Genomic DNA, 18,683 nt, shown 5'->3' with positions numbered 1-18,683 from the left:
TTCCTATTGTGGCCAGGAGCTGTGCTAGATGTTAAAGAGCAACTCTGATGACCATGGCCCGGTCCCTACCTTCAGGGAGCAGGCAGTTCAGACTGGAAAAGGTCTCATTTCCTGTGTGGAATGCCACACGGGTGGGAAAGATGGAGAGAACTCGGGGGTGAGACACAGGGGAGGACACCATGGGCTGGGGCGATCTGGGAGTCCCTGAGGAAAGCTACGAAGTGACCTGGGCAGGAGGAGAAGGCCGAAATGGAGAGCCCCAGCGGGTAGATGTGGGGTCATCTGAGGGAAGCGATGATCACAGTGGTGGGGGAGGGAAGGTGGAGACAGAACCGAGATGTAGTTAGGGGTCTGGAGGCAGAGAATTAACCAGCAAAGGGGACTGTGCAAAAAGCGGTCAGTGGGGCTTGAGGAAAACAGGATGGTAGGGCTTCTCAAGCTGTACCTGGACCTTCTCCTGGGGGCTCAAGAAGAAATGAATTTGAAAACAAAGCAGACAATAACAAGTGTTGTCAAGGATGTGGAAAAAAATCACAATCCATAGACATTGCTGGCCAGAATGTAAAATGGTACAGCCACAGTTTGTCTTGGTCCTTAAAGAGCTAAGCTGGATACCACATGAACCAGCAGTTCCACCCCTAGGTGTGTGCCCACGAGAATTGGAAACATGTCCACATGGATGTTTATAGCACCACTGTTCACAATAGCCCAAACGTGGAAACAACTCAAATGTCTTACCAGTGGAAGAAGGGATGAACAGAATGTGGTGTAAACATACAATGGGATATTATTCGACTGTGAAAAGCAATAAAGAACTGTTATAACATGGACGAACTTCAAATACGTTATGTTAGGCTGCGTAGATCAGTTGGTCAGAGTCGTCCCGATACACCAAGGTGTTCCCAGCTTGGGACACACACAGGAATCCAATGAATGCATGTATAGGTGGAACAACAAATCAGTTTTTCTCCCTTCCCTCTGTCTCACTCTAAAAATCAATACATTTAAAAAAAGAAGTTACGTTAAGTAGAAGCCAGTCACAAAGGGCTACATATTGATATTATATGATTCCATTTATGAGACATGTTGCAAATAGGCAAATCCGCAGGGACAGAGATGAGCGGTTGCCGAGGGTGGCGGTGCGGGAACTCACTGCGTTCGTGTAGGGGAGATGAAGACATTCCGGATAAGATTGCAGGACCTATGACTATACTAAGTCACTGAATTGTATACTTTAAAATGGTGAATTTGATGTTATATGAATTTAAATTTAAAAGTCAAAAGAAAGAGATTGAGAGAATGAGAAGAGGCCAGGAGGGGGAAGCCCAACCAGGGCGTGGCCAGCTCCAGTGCTGGGCAGCCTGGCATGACCTGGGTCGGGAGGCAGTTCCAGCCTCTGGGTAAGTCAGTCAGTGCAGCCGTGGTTTTACAGAAGAGCATTTAAACCCTCCTCCTGGAGCCAGGGCCTCGGAACGGCCAAGACCACAGCTAAATCCCCCCTTACCAACCTGGAAGTCTTTAAGCTAATTTCATCTCTAAGGGTTTTCTTTTTCTCTTTCTTTTTTTTTTTTTAAGCAAGAGAGAGACAGGGACAGACAGGAAGGGAGAGAGATGAGAAGTATCAACTCGTAATTGTGTCTCTTTAGTTGTTTATTGATTGCTTTCTCATATGTGACTGGGGTGCTCCAGCTGAGCCAGTAACTCCCTTGGGCTTCAAGCCAGTGACCTTGGGCTCAAGCCAGAGACCATGGGGTCATGTCTGTGATCCCATGCTCAAGCCAGATGAGCCTACACTCAAGCTAGCAACCTTGGGGTTTCGAACCTGGGTCCTCAGTGTCCCAGGTCAACGCTCTATCCACTGCACCACTACCTGGTCAGGTTCGCTGAGGATTTTTTGCTGACCAGTTGTTAACAGCCAATGATCCCAGCATATTTGCCACCATCTTTAGACCTACCTGCATTCTTTCTCCGCCATGGCCTCTACTCACAGCCTCCTTGCCAGCCAGGGCGCCGCCCGTCTGTCCACAGCAGTCCTCCAGCAGAACAGGGCCCGCCCGAGGGGCCACAGCTTCCCGGCACAGCGTCTCTGCTGCCCTGTGACCCTGGGAGATGCTTATTCCAGGCTGAATTCGGGCTGGGGAGGGGGACCTGCTGTGGGGGGCTGGGAGCTGGCGCCCTCAATGGCGGTCTCTGCCCTCTCCCCGCAGCTCTTGCAATCTCAGGATGTGAAGGAAGATGCAGTCCTGTGCTGCTCGATGGAGGTAAGCAGTACAGCCTGGACCGCCAGTCTCAGGTACAGGGCGCCCCGCACGCCTCACAGCTGTGGGGTCCTGGAGGTAAGCAGTACGGCCCGGACCGCCAGTCTCAGGTACAGGGCGCCCCGCACGCCTCACAGCTGTGGGGTCCTGGAGGTAAGCAGTACGGCCTGGACCGCCAGTCTCAGGTACAGGGCGCCCCGCACGCCTCACAGCTGTGGGGTCCACAGTCCAGGGCAAGGCGCCGGTGAGGAATGGCTCCTGAGTGGACATGGACTTCTACACCCAGAACTGTCAGCCTAGAGCCAGAGTAAAAGTTAATGGGGAGACCAGTCCGTCCCTGGCTGAAGGGACAGAGAATTGCTGGCTCATCTAGAGGGAAACACTGAGTGCTGCCACTGTCACTTTCTCTCTGTCCCCAAGACCACCCTCTCCTCATACCAGGTATATAACACAAATGACTTAAGAGACCCCAGGTGACTCCTGTCCCCAAATACCACCCTGGGCTTTGGGGGAAGGTGCCCGAGGTTTGAATCCCCCATGCTGGCACTGGCTGGTTCAAAGCAGCCCCTGCGGGAGGGGCCATGCCCTATCCCAGGGTGTGGCCCCTGCTCATTGAAACTTCCTCTGGGATCTTTCCTCAGACTCCTGGCTTTGGCCTAGCCATGGGGACAAACCTTTGCCCTCGGAAAACAGCCCAGAGTCACACAGAGTGGCACGCAGTGCGGGGAGGGGCTCCCAGGACACCACACCTCTGAGGTGGCTCCCCTCCTCCCCCCCACCCTGCCGCGGCCACGCCCGAGAATCTCGGAGCCCAGACGGCAGCCCTGGGTGGAAGGGGCGGTCACTCTGCTCATTGGTTGGGCTCCAGCCGGGTGCCCTGCATGGGGCTCATGGTGGGGGAGAGAGGAGAGAAGGAGAAAGCATGTTCTCTGCCCTCAGAGAGCTTCCAGTCTGGCGGGGCTAGATCTCTCTCACACACACACACACACACACACACACACACACACACACACACACACACACACACACACACACTGGGTGGGGCAGTGGAGAGGATAAGTGTGTATACAGAGCACACATCCCTGAAGAGCCCAGGGAGAGAGGTCAGGGCAGGCCCACGGGGAACTGCGAAGAGGGGAGAGCCTTGAGCTCTGGGCAGGATGAGGCTGGGGGCGGGACCGGGCTGGGGGCTGCGATTCTGCGGGAGCTCCTGCAGGGGCTGGGCCCAGGATGCGCAGATCCGGAAGGCGGGCTCCTTCCCAGTGGGGGCTTTTCTAGACTATCGCAGGGGCCTCTCTTGAGGGCAGGCCCTCCGCTGGCCCTTTGCCCAGTTCATATTTCTCTTTCCCCTGTGGCACGAGTGTGGGCAGAGGTCAGTGCTGGAGGTGGGGTGGGGGGATCAGGGCAGGAGGGAAGGGAAGAGGGAAACAGGAGACTTGGTCTTGCTCTCCGGATCTCAAATTCCACATGGACATACATGCACAGGTAATAATGACTAAGCTCGTTTCCAGAGAGACGTGCTAGCAAGTGAAAATTAACATTATGCAGCCTAATCACCTTTGAAGGAAGCAGGTCACACAGCCATTTAAGGGTGTAGGTGGGAGTCAGGGAGGGCTTCCTGTAGGAGGGAGAGCAGCAGGCAATATTCTGATCCCTCTTATTTCTGCCAACAGATTGGTTGTTAAATGTGGGTTCCCACAGTTGGCTATTTCCACACTCTGCCCTCCCTGTGGCACAGAGACCTGGGCCCACACCTTCCTGAGATAGTCCAGCAATTTCTTGTCCCTGCCCCCAGCTCACCCTACCAGGTGGGTCAGGGAACCATGGTGGGGCCCGTGTCCTGCCCTAACTCCCACTTCTCTGCCCACAGCTGCAGAGCACAGGCCGGCTGCTAGAGGAACAGCTCCCCGAGATGATGACCGAGCTCCTGGCCAGTGCCCGAGACAAGATGCTGTGTCCCTCGGAGTCCATGCTGACCAGGTCGCTGCTCCTGGAGGTCATTGAACTCCACGCCAACAGCTGGAACCCTCTGACGCCCCCCATCACGCAGTACTACAACAGGACCATCCAGAAACTGACAGCCTGACAGCCGGGGGCTCTGGCGGGCGGCCGCGGGCAGCTGGGCCCTGGCGCACAGGCCAGATGGACAGGCGGGAGGACAGGGGTGGCCCTGGTGGGAGAGAGAAATGGGGAGGAAGGCGGGCAGAGCCGGGGGCCAGCCTGGAGCCAGGTGGGGCAGGGATCAAGTCCCTAGGACCCCCATCTCCCCCGCCCCCAGCCCCAGCATGCTGCAGCTTCACCAGTAAGGGAAGCATGTTTCTTTTTCATGGTGGCCTGGCCCTCACCCCTCCTCACTCTTGCTCCTCCTGCCCCCTCCCATCAAACAAGTCCCCCGCAGGGTTTTGTGCAAGGGGTTTCAACTCTGTGACTCCTCCTCTGAGGCCGGGCAGCCCGGCACGCCAGGGTACCGCTTGGGTCAGAAAAGACCTCAGAAGGCTGAAAAAGTGGGTCGGAGACGGGCTTGCATTGTTCCCACATGCTGTCAGCCGCAGTCGCCAACTGGCAGCAGGCGACGTGTAGCAGATGTCCGGGAGGACAAAGGCAGGCACCGTCCCCACCAGCCGCCCGTAATTGATGGCCTTTGTCCACACGGTTAAGCTGGGGGGACAGAGGCATTCGTTCTCCTCCGACCTTCACCCTCCACCCCCCCCACCTCCCCCCCTACCCCCCCACCCCGCAACTTCCCAGTGCCCCTCCAGTAGCCCCAAGCCTCAGGCCCGGGCTGGGAGCAGGCGGGGCAGCTGGAGTTTGTAGTTCTCCTTGCACTCTTGTTTTATTGTGTTTTACTTTCCAAAAGTCAGCTGCTTTGAAGTCTCTGTCAATGAAAGAGCCGGGCGATGTGATCACACAGACAGCACCGAGGACCCCCTGATTAGTGGGAGATCAAACCCGCCCCCCCCCAAGGATTCTAGCCACAGACAGCTTGCCAGTAGCCAATTAGGGTAATTGGAAACTTCTGCCCCAGTTGGGGGTCCCACTGGAACCTGTGCCCCTGGCTTCCAGCACCTCCCTTCTCGTACTCTAGCTGCGCTGTCTCAAGGGCTGATACCATCATGCAGGGAGTGCATCCAGCCCCGTCCTGGCCCAGGGCCTTGCTGTCAACCCAGCACAGAACAAGCTGCCCACTGAGGCCCACATGCGAGGGGATGTGTCCTGCTCCACTCGCAGCTCTTGTCCCAAGCTCTGAGTGGAGGAGAGTGGGAGTATGGGGCTTCTTGGCTCCCAGGAACTCGGAGTTTAGACAAGTGGGCTGTGTTGCTGCCCTGACCTCATCACAGGTAGCATCCCGGAGGCCAGCCTTGCAGGTGCTGCGGGAGGCTGTTGGGAAAGGGCGTGCTCACCGAGTCGTGAGCAGCACAGTCGGGTGACCAGGCAGGGAGGCCAGACAAAGCTTTCCAGACTGGGAACATGGCTGGGGCTTCCTGGAGTCGGGTTCTGGGAGCTGCCCTTCTGTGTTGGCCTCCGAGAGGGTGTCTCTGTGTTGGCACAGCCACGTCTCCAAGGCCTAGAGCTCACGCTTTGATGAGCCCCCAGAAAGCGACCTCACCCCAGCAGCTTCCTTCTTTACGCCTCTCCTGAGGCCGGTCACTCCCTGGGTCCCTGGAGGCAGCCGGGCGGCCCGGCCCAGGCGGGCCAGGTGAGGGCTGGAGGCGGTCTCCCCTGGTTGACCCGGAGCCCGAGGTGTGGAGCAGGTTCCCTGTACTCCCTGGCTGTCCCACCAGCCACAGCCTGCCTCCCAGCCCCAGGACCGGAGCCTGTGACTGCCCCAGAAAGAGCTTGTGCGGGGCACGGGTTTGCCTGGAACAGCGTGGTTGCCTCTGCGAAGAAGCCTGCGCCCCAGCCCCAGCCTTTTCCTTCTTTTTCCCGAGCTTTCTCAAGCTTCTCCTCATTGCCTTTTCTCCTCAGCCTACTCCTTTAGCCCAGCTTGGGGCCCAGGGGCACCGGAGGCCCCACAGGAGGCCTTGCGGGAAGAGCTAGGCCGATGTTAGAAGGCTGAGCGAGAACACGGGGGAAATCATGAGCTGAAGGAGTCAGGCGGCCCTCGCCAGGCAAGCGGCTGCCCCTGGACAGGCCTCAGAGACATACCTGTGCTGAAATGGGCCTTGCTTCCTTCAAGAGAGAGAGAGAGAGAGAGAGAGAGTGTGTGTGTGTGTGTGTGTGTGTGTGTGTGCGCGCGCGCGCGCGCATGCCCTCATGAGTGCATCTGCTGAGAACAAAACGGCCCCAGTGGAAGGGAGAGGCCTTGGAGTGGGGGTGCAAGCTGAGGAGGCAGGAGAGTGGGGTCTCACCTCCGCTCGGCTCAGACAGCAGGTGTCATGCGGAGCCCAGACACGTGCGTGCTGGGGCCGGTGCCCCTGGAAAGCTGGGACAGGTAGCCTTGTGGGCACCATGGACCTCACGCCCCTTCCTCCTGGTGGCCCTCATTGCTGGGCTTGACCGTCAGGACCAGAGTGTGAAGAAGTGAGATATAAATATGTATACATATATAAATATATTTTTAATTACGTGTCACGCCACGGTGGCTCCAGACGTATGGTTTGCCTAGTTTATTCCATTGCTTGAAAGCACTTCCTGGCCAACTCGAGAAACACTTGAAGCTGTTTTTCTAAATGCAGGTTGCTGCTGCTTTTTCAGACGTGGAAGGAAAACGTTTAAAAAGGATTTTAAACGTTTTTTTTTGGTAAGGAAATAACAGTAAAGACTAAAATCTGAGACTCTGAGGAAGCTTCCCACAGGAGACGACTCAGACAGGAACTGGGGGGCAGAGTGAGCACCCCCCGGCCCCTCCCAGCCAGGCCCCCCTCTGCCGAGAGAGGCAGGCCGTATCCAAGTTGACCTCTGAATGTATCTGTTGGGGGCCAAAACTGGATACTGCGTTCCTAAGGCTTGCGTTTTCCCAGCTGGCCCACGACTCCTGGGGCTGGAGAGGCAAAGTCTGGCTGTCTGAGGCTGATTCTATCCTGGTCTCCCCCCTGCCACTCAAGGCGAGGTGGTCACTGTTCTCCTTGCAAGCAGCCAGCCTGCTCGCGATGGTCCCGCTTTCCTCGGCTTGTGTGTGTCTTCGCCGGAGCCCCAGGACCGCGGCCCCAGGAAGGCTCCCGGCCTCCCCTGGGCAAGGTGGGAGTCCCTCCATCCTCCATGAAGAGTGTGCACCTCCAAACCCGTTTCCGTTCGTTCGCCCTCCGTAACCAGTCTGTAACCTTTAAGGTTTGGGGATCGTCCTGTCCATCCATGTAAATGTAAATGTTGGCCGAATCGGTATTTATTCTAATTTTTATTTTATTTTATTTTCTCTGGGGGGGTGGGGAGGGGGTGGGAAATGTACCATTGATCATGCCCTGGGCAGCTGCAGGAGCGAGGGCCCACCCAGCCGGGCCGCCACGAGGAGCAGCCTCGTGGGGCCGCCCCAGACGCCAAGCCCCAGTCTTCTCTGGCATCGGAAACCAGCCGGTGTTCCTTGTGTGACAGCCTCTCCGGGCCTGCCCGCGGAGTCCTGTCTCTCAGCTGCTGGGCATTCTGTCGGGAAACCTCTGGCTGGCCCGTGAGGGTGCAGATCCCAGAGGAAACAGCTCTCCTCCGCCGGGGACACGCGCAGAAGGCTGCCCACGCCTGAGCCAGCTGGGAGCCTGCGGCAGGCCCGACCTCCCCGGAGCAGGGTCCTGGGGCTTCCCGCCAAAGCTGCCACGGAATCCTGCGCGTGCAACCGCCTTCCCTCCCTTGGTATGTCCTGCTTTCCAGCTGAACCCAAACTACAAGTGGGTTTAAATAATAAACAACACCAAAAAAAAAAAGCCCTGAATTCGTGTTGTTTGTGAGATCAGCAAAGGAAATCGTCCCCAAGGGCTTGTGTACCTCGGAGGAGCCTCAACCCAAGCCGAGCTAACGGGGAGATTCCCCACAGCTCTCTCAGTCTGGCCGCCTGGCGGAGCACGGGAGGGTCTGGAGCCGGAGAAGACTGTGGAGTGACCTAGGAGGACAAGGGGGAAGGACACAGGGCCCCAAGCTGGCCGCCTGGCGGAGCAGGGGAGGGTCTGGAGCCGGAGAAGACTGAAGGAGTGACCTGGGAGGACAAGGGGGAAGGACACAGGGCCCCAAGCTGGGAGCTGTGGCCTGTCCAAGATGGTAGGACTCAGCCAGTCCTGCAGAAAGTGACTTTTACAGCAAAGATCTGGTTGGCCACCTGGTTAACCAGCCCACCCCCCAACACCAACCCTGTCCTTGGAAATGTCACTGCATTTGGCAGTTTTAAGAAAACTAAGACTGGGGAATAGCAGCTTCTAAAAGCCAGCAGCAAGTGGCTGTCCAATCCCAGTAGGTCAAATCAGGCTTTCATCAGAGGAGCCCAAAGGGGCCCAGTGATTTATTTTCTTGTGGTGACATGTCTCTTGTTTTGCACAGACCCTCCCATGGTAAGACATTAAGGACACTACCTCCTGGTAACAAATCCCCCTTGGGGGTTCGCTCCGGCTAGAATTTGTCAGACTCCACCTCCACAGGGTGATGACCAGAGCATCTATCTGCTCTGTGGCTACCTGGCCTGGCCAAGATGGCGGCCAGCTCAGCCCAGGAGCTGGTGAGAATGCGCTGAGATTGGTCACGCCCTTTACTGAGACACAGGACACTGAGCAGAGACAGCCAGCATGCGCAGGTGGGTAGAGAGAGATGCCATTTTAATTCAACATTTGAAACACTTGTCAAGACAGAGTTTTTTACAAAATACAAAGAAGGAGAAGGAGAAAGCAGAGGTCAAATTGAAAGGTGTTTAAAGAGAAGAGAGAGGCTGGGGAAGAGGAAATCTTACCAAAAAGTATTTACCAAAAGACAGGAGTTTGTTTTTTTGGGGTGGTTTAGTCCTGGTTCAAGAAAGATTTGCAATCAATCAATGAACAACTAAGGAGCCTCAACGAAGAATTGATGTTTCTTGTCTCTCCCTGTCTGTCTGTCCCTATCTGTCCCTCTCCCTGACTCTCTCTCTGTCTCTGCCACAAAAAAATTAAAATAAAAAAAAAAAAAAAGATTTGCACGGGTCTGTAGAAGGAAGGGAAGCATATTTTGAATGAGCTGCAAACACTCGTGCGCATGTGTACACACAACAGAACTTTTGTAAGGGCCCTGTAAGTGTTTAGGCAAATACAGCAGAAAAAGAAAGGACTAGGGAAAGGGAAAGAAGAGTTTATGCCTGAATATTAGCAGTCACCTTCCCACAGTCTCCAGCGGCGGCAGGGCCTCCCATGCACTGTCTGGTTCAATGCAGGCAGATGAGTATCTTTGATGCCCATTTTGCAAATGAGAAAACAGACTTGACCGACCCAGAGTCGAAGGCTGGTCAGTGGAAACATCGGGCCGGACAGCGAGTGCCCCTTCCCCTAGCCCAGAAAGTGAGCATGTCCTCAGCTCCCCTCTGCTGCTGACTGGGCCCCAGGGAGCCAGCCAGTCACTCCAACCAGACAGAAGGAGCAGCCAGCTTGCCCGCTGCGACTGCCCTGGCCCCACTGCACGGTGCTCCCTTTGAGTCAGTGAAAGTGGGAACATGGTGAAATACCCCAAATCCAGGGATTCTGGTGGGGTGAGGAGGAGAAGGAGCGATGTTGCAAAGTTTGGTGCTGTTTCTAAAAGGAACCGTTGTCTTACGTTCAAGCTGTCCTGTTGGTTTCCTCCAGGCCAGTGAGTGGTTCTCAAGCTGGGTGGGAGGAGAAGGGGACCTTCTGGGGGGACATATCATAGGTGGGATCACCCTGCCTGGTAGCTCAGTTGATTAGAGCGTCGTCTTGATGTGCCAAGGTTGCGGGTTCGACCCCCTCAACCAGGGCACATACAAGAGTCAACCAATGAATACTTAAGTAAGTGGGACAACAAATTGATGTCTGTCTCTCTCAAAGAAAAAAAAAAGTGGTGTCAATATCCAAATTGCCTGGGAACTTTCTCAAACAACATGACGAAAGGATTTAGAAAGGCACCAATACTTTCAGCATTCTGGCCCTAGAATGCCCTCTTCCTGGTGGGTACACGTGTATGCCCTCTGTGGGGTGTGGGAGAAAAGATGGTTGAGGCCACCACCCACCCGTCCAAGAACACAGCCACGAAAAGCTGTTACAGCGGTGCAGAATTGATGTCTGAGACAGCGGCCACATTGCTGCGTTCCACCCCTGGATGTTTGACATGGGCTTTGCTGTCCCAGCTGCCATGAGGCTAGCTAGTGCTGCGCAGTAAGTTGCTTGAGTGAGGGACAAAATCTATACCATGGACTCGGGGCCGTGTTATGACTTTCATGGGCCGTGGGCATTTATGCCTTTGTAGGTTCTTTCTCCTTAAAATAATATAGAAATCGACCTGGCCTGTGGTGGCGCAGTGGATAAAGCATCAACCTGGAATGCTGAAGTCACCAGTTTGAAACCCCAGGCTTGCCCAGTCAAGGCACATATGGGAGTTGATACTTCCTGCGCCTCCCCCTTCTCTCTTTCTCGTCTCTCTCTAAAAATAAATACAAATCTTGCCCTGGCCAGTTGGCTCAGTGGTAGAGCGTCGGCCTGGTGTGCAGAAGTCCCGGGTTCGATTCCCAGCCAGGGCACACAGGAGAAGCGCCCATTTGCTTCTCCACCCCCCTCTCCTTCCTCTCTGTCTCTCTCTTCCCCTTCTGCAGCCGAGGCTCCATTGGAGCAAAGATGGCCCGGGCACTGGGGATGGCTCCTTGGCCTCTGCCTCAGGCGCTGGAGTGGCTCTGGTCGCAACAGAGCGACGCCCCGGAGGGGCAGAGCATCGCCCCCTGGTGGGCAGAGCGTCGCCCCCTGGTGGGCATGCCGGGTGGATCCCAGTCGGGCGCATGCAGGAGTCTGTCTGACTGTCTCTCCCCGTTTCCAGCTTCAGAAAAATACAAAAAAAAAAATACAAATCTTAAAAAAAAATAAAAAATAATATAGAAATTGTATTGTATGACTACATTGGTATAAGGACAACTATATTAACATTACTTATTAAACATTTTTTTTCAATGTAGACATTCATTTCTTCATTCTGGTTTTAAAAGAAATGAAAACATTCTGTGGGCCCCTAAAACCACTGTGTGCCATCAGAGCGAGGTCTCACAGGCACGTCGGCCCTGCATGGACACTGTACCTGAGCCAGAAAGGAAGCCCACCTTTCCCGGCTGCCCACCTGCTCTCAGGCTGACCCAGGGCAGAGGACGGTAGGTGGGGGTGGTTGAAGGGCAGCTCATGCTGCTGTCTTCCAAGGAAGCATTTGGTCCACTCTGGAAACAAGTGCAGTAGCCACTCCTGCCCCAGACTGGCTGCGAGCCAGACGTCCGGGAGCAAGGTGAGCAGCTGTGTTTTCCTGGCAAGGACACTGCGGCCCAGAGGGCCCAAGCCATCACACAGCATGGCCTTCTTCCCACAGCTTTTGCACACACAGTGTCTAATTAGTCTCACCAAAGCCCTGGGAAAGGAAGAAATAAAATTCTTATACCCATTTAATGTCGGGGGAAACTGAGGTTTAGAGAACCATACCATCTACCCAAGTGGTGCTCTATAGTTTTCAAACATATAATCATGTTTGACCCTCACAACAGCCCAGCCAGATGACAGACATTTTCTACTCCATTTTAAAGACAGAGGAAACCGGCTTAGAGAAGCAATGACAAATTCATGTCATACAGCCAGTAGGCACCAAGGCCAGGCCTTGAATTGCTGCCTTCTTTGTCCTGGTGGGTGGATGTAAGTTCTAACCTGTGATCCAGGCTCCAGGCCTCCGATGCCCATTGTCGCCTTTGTGCCTGAGTCTCCCTGTTCCATTGTGTCCCCAACTCTAAGCCCAGTGGCTCCTAGGGACAACTAGGAGCTCAGGTCAGGGCTCTTGGTTCCTCTGGTGACCCAGAAAAGCATATAGGACATGGCCCTCCCAGGCATACAGATGGATGGGAGAGAGGCTCATGGCCCAGGATGTAATCGGTGCCTTTTCCATTTGACCAGGGTCAGAAGAGGGCTCTGATGTGGGCTTGACTCAGAGTAAAAGGAGAAACACTGGGGCTGCGGAGGAGGCAGTAACTGGTGAGTCAGATCACCAGGGAAGGAAAGGGTGCTCAGGGCCTGTGGTTGACTATTGCCCTATAACTCTGTGTAATGAACAAGCTTGAAATCTCAGGGACCCACAACACAGATGTCCATGGTCTTGTTTACGGATATGCAGATGGGTTGGATTTTGGATGATCTTGGCTGGTGGGTGGGGGACCCAAGCTCAGTCTGTGGACCATGGACAATAGTTGGAGATACAATGTAACTTCACTTAGTGCCACCTCCTCCAGGAAGTTCTCCCTGACTGCTCTCCCAGCTGGGATTATAGGTTCCCCTCTGGGCTTCTACAGCTCCCAGAGTGCTCCTAGCATGGCCCTGTTCACACTGTGTGTGACCACTGTCATGAGGGAGTATCAGCCCCCTGACTATGAGCTTGACCTTGTCCCCTGTACAGTTGACAAATAATTTTGTGGGGGATAAGTGGGTAAACAGTGACAGGAGGTCCAGGTTACAAGTGACAGAGGGGCTCAGGGAGGGAAGAACTGAGCTGTGCCTTAAGCCAGGTCCTGGAGCTGGGGCACCCAGAGCAGTGGAGGGGTGAGGGAACCCCACATGGGATAGGGACTTCCAGTGGGAGGGCTGGGGGTGTCCTGAGGTCCTGAGGTCGAACAGTCCAGAGAGGCCTGGATGTAGGGGTACTGCTCTGCTGTGGGGGACAGGCCAGAGCTATTGGATGTACAGACTGGGCCTCAGCTGGGTTCCCGTGTGTGTTTTCTGGGGTATGATGGGGCGGTGTACATGATGTGTGTGAATTTGTACAGCAGTTTCTAAATCTCCCCGGCTGGTTGGCCTCTGAACAATCAGGAATAGGAAGCAGAGGTGTGAGGGTCCCGCGCCCCAGAACCAGAAACCCAGGGTGTCTTTCAAAAGTGGTCACAGTGGCTTTCACCCTGTTCCCTGGGAATGGGGCTGACGTGGGTCCCATTGTGGACCAAGGACAGGCTGTCAGTCCCTGTGGGCAGAGACCGGGGCCTCTGGCCATGGTGTAGGAGGTACAACCTTTGAAGGAGCCCGATTCTTCTAACGAAAGGGCACCCCCACCCTGCAGGCCAGGAGGGGAATCTCTCTGGATACTAAGGCCTTGGCCAATAAACTCGAAGGCTGTGTCTTCATCTCTCTGGGTGAGGCTGAGGACTGGGCCGCAGGGGGACAGGGCACCTTCCCTTCGCAGGCTTCTACCCCTCACTTTGTGACGAAGCCGGGCTCGTGGCTCTAGAAGCCTGGCCTGAGCTGAGGTCCATAACTGACAGTTGCTAGGAAGGAAATGGTCCTCCAACGATGCTGCTAAAAACAGTATGGGATTCGAAGGGAACAGCTTGCTCCAGTTTCCATGGTCTAACTGCACCAGGAATATTGCATCCCCCTTTGGGATCTCGGTTTTATTAAGCAGTGGCCAAGGATTATGAACAGGCCAGGAGGGAGCTGGTGCTCAGTCAGCACGGAGAGGCTGCAGGAGTCGAGAACGTTCTGCCTGAGTATACTCCTGCTATTCACGTCTGTCCTCAAAGGTCCGATGTGCCACCATGGAGAAGAACGGGGACTGGGGGTGTGGCTGGACATCAAGAGTGGACTACAGACACCCTCATCCAAGACTACATGGGGGCCAGCCTACGGTATGACACAGGATGAATGAGGGTCCACTTAAGGGAGAGAGGCCCTCCACACAAGTCCCAGCAGAAGCTGTGGGCCACCCTCACAGTGGTGTCTGAGGATCACTCCTTAGTGGTGCAAGCGTGGATCAGAAAAACCTCACAGATCCCTTCCGCTCTGAGGTTCTGCAGGAGAAGCAGGGCCTCCTGGGCTATTTCCTTTCCAGGAAACACATTTTCCCTCAATCCCAGGAAACCACATAACCTTTTTTCCCCAGCTGACACTCCCAAGACGCCAAGCTATCAGGAGGTGAAGAATTGAGAGCCACCCTCCCATTTCACAGATGAGGACGCTGAGCCCCTCACAGGAAAGGGACCAGCCCAGGGTCACAGTGGTCAGTAACACTTAGGGGCGGTGTTCAACCAAGCACCCAACAGAGCACTTCCCGGCCTCTCAGTACTCCTGAGGGCACACCTCCATTTCACAGGTACTGAGAAAGGTTCATTCGCCCCAAGTCACACCCCTAGGAGGGGGGGTGGGGAGAACAGCATTCTAACAGGGTCCCTCTGTCTCCAAAGCCCCGGCATGAAATGCAGGTAATGATGCAGGTGGGAGACACCTCGGTGGGGGAGGGGGACAAAACCAGGATATAAAATCCGGATTCTGATTTCCACACGGGCCAGCTCTCTGTACCCCAGGTTCCCCGCGATATTATCAGGAGGTGGTGTTACACCTGCGTTCATTTTCTGTAGCTATAACTGCATCTCTTTTAGCAGAAAAATCTTTCTTTACAATATTTTTTGGTGGAAATCTCTCTGCAGGGATCACACACATCCCTGAGTTCTTGAACAGAGGGCATTGTGTGTTTCCCCCTTTCTTGATGACTCAGGCTCATTTCGACAACACTAATTAGTAGACAGGACTGTAATTCTGGGTTGCCCTCGGGGATTATCAAGGTATATCCAGTCCCCTTTGCTTTTTAATTACCTTGTGTGCATTTTATAGGTTTCCTGCTCCCTCTCTTATCATAAAGCTCTTCTCACTACTATCTGCAGGCCTAATGTGGCCTGAGAAATCAGACCACCAAACTCGTCAGGACTGTTTGTCACGTAAGAGCAAAAAGGCCCTGAGTGGGGACCCGTAGGGGATTTTTATAAGCCAAGAGCATGAACTTCACTGCATGAATGGAGGTTTGAAACAGCCACTTCACCCACTCAGAAACCATTTTTGCTGACTTCCTGTCCCCTGATGACTTCAAATGTAGTGAATCCACCAGGTAGGTAAAGTGTTGCCCACCTAGAATTAAAGTCTGTAGTTCTTGTGACCCTCTCGATAGCCTGTGAGGCTGATGGGGTGGTTGTACCCTTGTTTTCTGGCACAGGAGCAAGCGGAGCCTGAGGGCTGGGGTGAGCCAGGGTCAGACAGTGAGTCAGGATGACTCTGCGGCCACTGGCTTGGGCCCCGAGCCCCACGGCCACACCAGTTCTGCCATCAGAAGAGCTGTGGAGAAAAGACCCAGAGGGCCCTGGGCGTGCGGGAAGGACAGCACAGTGGGGTCCACAGATATGAATTCTCATCCTGGTTCCGCACTCACCAGCAAGGCACCAGTGGGGCCATGTCTTCTTTGGGCCTCTGTTTCCCCGTCTGTAAAAGAAGGATATGTATACTCCTTTTTAAGGTGTCTTCTCTATGATTCTTCAGTGTCTTTGCTAATTATTGAGAGAAGGAAAGAGGGAGGGAGGGAGGGAGGGATTACCAGCTACTCTGCCTGCCCCCGCCCCATAGATGCTCTCAGACCCCTGATTTGATCTCCCTCATGAAGCACCCTTGTCCCCAACCTAGTTTATATGTAAGCTGACCCACCCAGGAACACTTTTAAATTTCACATTAGTCAACTAAGATTCTGTCGGCCTTGGAGGAAAGGCCTAGGACTCACGACAACTTCCAGAGGCAGAGCCCTCTCAAGGAGTAAAGGGTCTGCCACCAGAGCTATCATCCCATTCTCAGGAAAGGGCTCACCCCTGAGACTGGACTGGCAGTAAAACCAACATCTTTGGGCTCCAGGATCAACAATTTTTTAGCTACCTTTGTCTTTGATACCTTCCACCGATGACTTGGGCCGGTTTCGATCCAATTCTTTCTTGTCCAGCACCAAAGGCTCCCAGGAGGCCCATGATTCGGTCCCTGTGAAGGAAAGCAGAAGGTGGATGCCCACTCCCATGTGAATCGGGAGGGAGGGCAAAGTGATGACTGGCTAAGGACACCAGGCACCCTCACCAGCTGGACAGGCGGCCTAGCCTTGGGGGCCCCTGCTCGGCCGGGGGCCCGTTCTGCTGGCTGGAGCCCCACACAGTTTGCCCCCCTTTCCTGCAGTGACTGCACCGCACGGGGCCCCGAGCTGGGCCGTTTCCCTGGGCGGCTGCCGTATTGATTATTTCAGCTCCCTTTTTGCTGGAGATATCCATTTAGCGGGTTCCCGGGATGGCTGTGTTTTAACCTCTCACCCTGGTCTAGACTGTGTCGGCTCCCGCTGTCCCTGGGCCAGGAGGAGAGGGAGGGCCCCCTGGTCTCTCGGGCAGGCTCTGGAGCCAGCGGACTTCCAGGAACAGATGCTGGGATCACCCAGCGGCCCCGCGGCCCCGCCAACCTGCCTCCCTCCAAACCGGCCCGGTGAATTATTAAAGATGCAATTTCCTTTCATCTTTCCAGTAAAATCGCTCCCTGTGCCGAGCTGCTGCCTTCCTGTCACTGGCTGGGCAGGGGCCTTGGCAGGACCCTCATTCACTCTGCTCCCTCTCTGTGCCCGGGGCCCTCCTCCAAGGCCAGAAGGGGCGGCCCCTTCCTAACAGGGTGCAGGATGCCTAGGAAGCTTGAGATTGAGAAACTGGGTAGGGGAGAGGGGATTTAGAGTCAGTACACTGGAGCCTTGTGTTTCACAGCTGAGGATAAGGAGCCCAGAGAGGGCAGCAGGCGCCCCAGGTAGCACAGCAAGCTGTCAGCGGGGCTGGGGCTGGAACCCAGGCTCCAGGCTCCCCGCTGAGGGTTTCCCCGTGTCCAGCACCAGAGCAGCCTCCAGAGTCCCAGCAGGGCCCCTCACACACGCACCTCCAGGGACAGGGAGTCGGGTCAAGCTCCTAGCTGTATCGATTAGGCCTCCACGTGTGATGTACAGTCCTCACCCCTGCCGCCATGGGCTAGCTGAACGTAAAACCATAATTATTACTGCCCTCCTGTCAGTATTTATCGTTTTGGTTTTTGCTGTTTACTCCCTGTGGTCAGTGCAGAGGGGCCAGCAAGCAGGCCGCTCCCATCGTCCTGGCAGAAGCCCACAGCTGCCATGTGGCCCGGCACCTGAAGTCCTCCCCTCAAAGCCTGACTCCAAAGCAGCCTCCCCCAAAACCCTTCTCCTGCAGTCACCCCAGAGAGGTCCGAACACTCCTGTTCCTCTTTGGTTCCATCCAAGCAACAGGGCCCTCCAGACCCCAGGCCTGGGGAGAGCCCGGCTGGCCCGAGTCGGGAAGGTGCCTGTGACTTCATTTCGTCCCCTCTCCATCGGGGATTCAGGGTTTCCTCCTCCTCCTTCTTCCATAGACTTCAAAGTGGTGAGCGGGGCCTGGGGTTTCCCACACACGCTGCGGCCCCAGCCACCACCCCAGCCCCACAGGGCGGGGGCCTCAGAACCAAGAGCTGCTCAAATATGCCGCCCAGCCGGTGGGACGGCTTCCCTGTTTGCAGGAGAGACCTCCAGTATTCCTAGTCCTTTGGCAAGTGACCCCCCAATTTTGGCGGTTCTGAGGAGGCCCGCGGCGGTGCTCTGAGCTGGGTCGCCTGCTCAGCCTCATATCCTGGACCCACCTCCAGTCAGCCCCAACCACCGGTGGGTGGCTTCAGGAAGCCCCTCCCGGGTGAGGGGGCCGTGTTGGGGGACAGACAAGGCACCAAACTCCATGCCCAAGACCTTTTGATATTTTGGGGTCCCCAGGCCTCTCTGAGAATCTGAGGAATGCCACGAAATATGTTTTTCTAGAAAAACAATCACACGCTTATAGATTTCTACTCTAATCTCAGAAGTCTTTCAAGTCCATCTCTCAGTTCCCTGGGTTAAGGGCACCAGAGCCCAAAATGGTTTTCGATGGCAGGAATTAACCAGAATCTTAACACAGAGAAGGCGCTGGGTAACGCTGCGATAGATGCGGATAACCCTAGCTGGATAACCCTAGCTGTGAAGGTGGCGAGAGCGATAGACTGGCGGTCAGGAACCCGGAGTTCTGGCCTCCACTGTAGACAACGTTGGGACCGGGGCTTTGTTTCTTCATTCAATGTTTGTCATCCCTACCTACTCTGTGCCAAGCATGGGCTTATGGTGAGGAACAAAACAGATATATAGACACATTCCCCACCCTCGTGTTCCGCTTAGAGTCTGCAGAGCACAAGAAAATTAACAAGTAAACACAGAAATAAATCTGCACTTTTCTGAGGTGGACAAGGATGCTGGCTAGCCTTCCGGAGCTTCAGTGCCCTCTTCTGTAAAATGGAGATAAACTCTAGTTATCTGCTGGTATTTCCAAGAGGAAGAAATAAGACAACCCATGCTAAACACTAAACACCAAGCCTGGCACCTTGGGGCTCACACTGTGGAAACTGGTGGGTGGAGCTGCCACCAGAGAGAATAGGCCTGGCCTCTGGTGGTGGCAGAGGGGTGTGGAGA

At 55.0% G+C, this 18,683-nt stretch overlaps 1 protein-coding gene across 6 annotated transcripts in view; it reads left to right on the top strand.

Moving 5' to 3' along the window:
- Positions 1-8,094, top strand: part of CTIF (cap binding complex dependent translation initiation factor) — a 274,127-nt gene extending 266,033 nt beyond the window's left edge. For all 6 annotated transcript variants that reach the window (XM_066352400.1, XM_066352399.1, XM_066352398.1 and 3 more), the window contains 2 exons: positions 2,208-2,261; positions 4,129-8,094. In XM_066352400.1, coding sequence (XP_066208497.1) covers positions 2,208-2,261; positions 4,129-4,344 — 270 coding nt within the window. In that variant the 3' untranslated portion in view covers positions 4,345-8,094. The remainder of the gene's footprint in view (positions 1-2,207; positions 2,262-4,128) is intronic.
- The last annotated feature ends 10,589 nt before the right edge of the window (positions 8,095-18,683 follow it).

The sequence above is a fragment of the Saccopteryx leptura genome, chromosome 11 (assembly GCF_036850995.1).
Source record: "Saccopteryx leptura isolate mSacLep1 chromosome 11, mSacLep1_pri_phased_curated, whole genome shotgun sequence".
NCBI classification, from domain to species: domain Eukaryota; kingdom Metazoa; phylum Chordata; class Mammalia; order Chiroptera; family Emballonuridae; genus Saccopteryx; species Saccopteryx leptura.
Note: the sequence above shows the minus strand (reverse complement) of the source record. Positions and strands in the feature narration are given on the sequence as shown.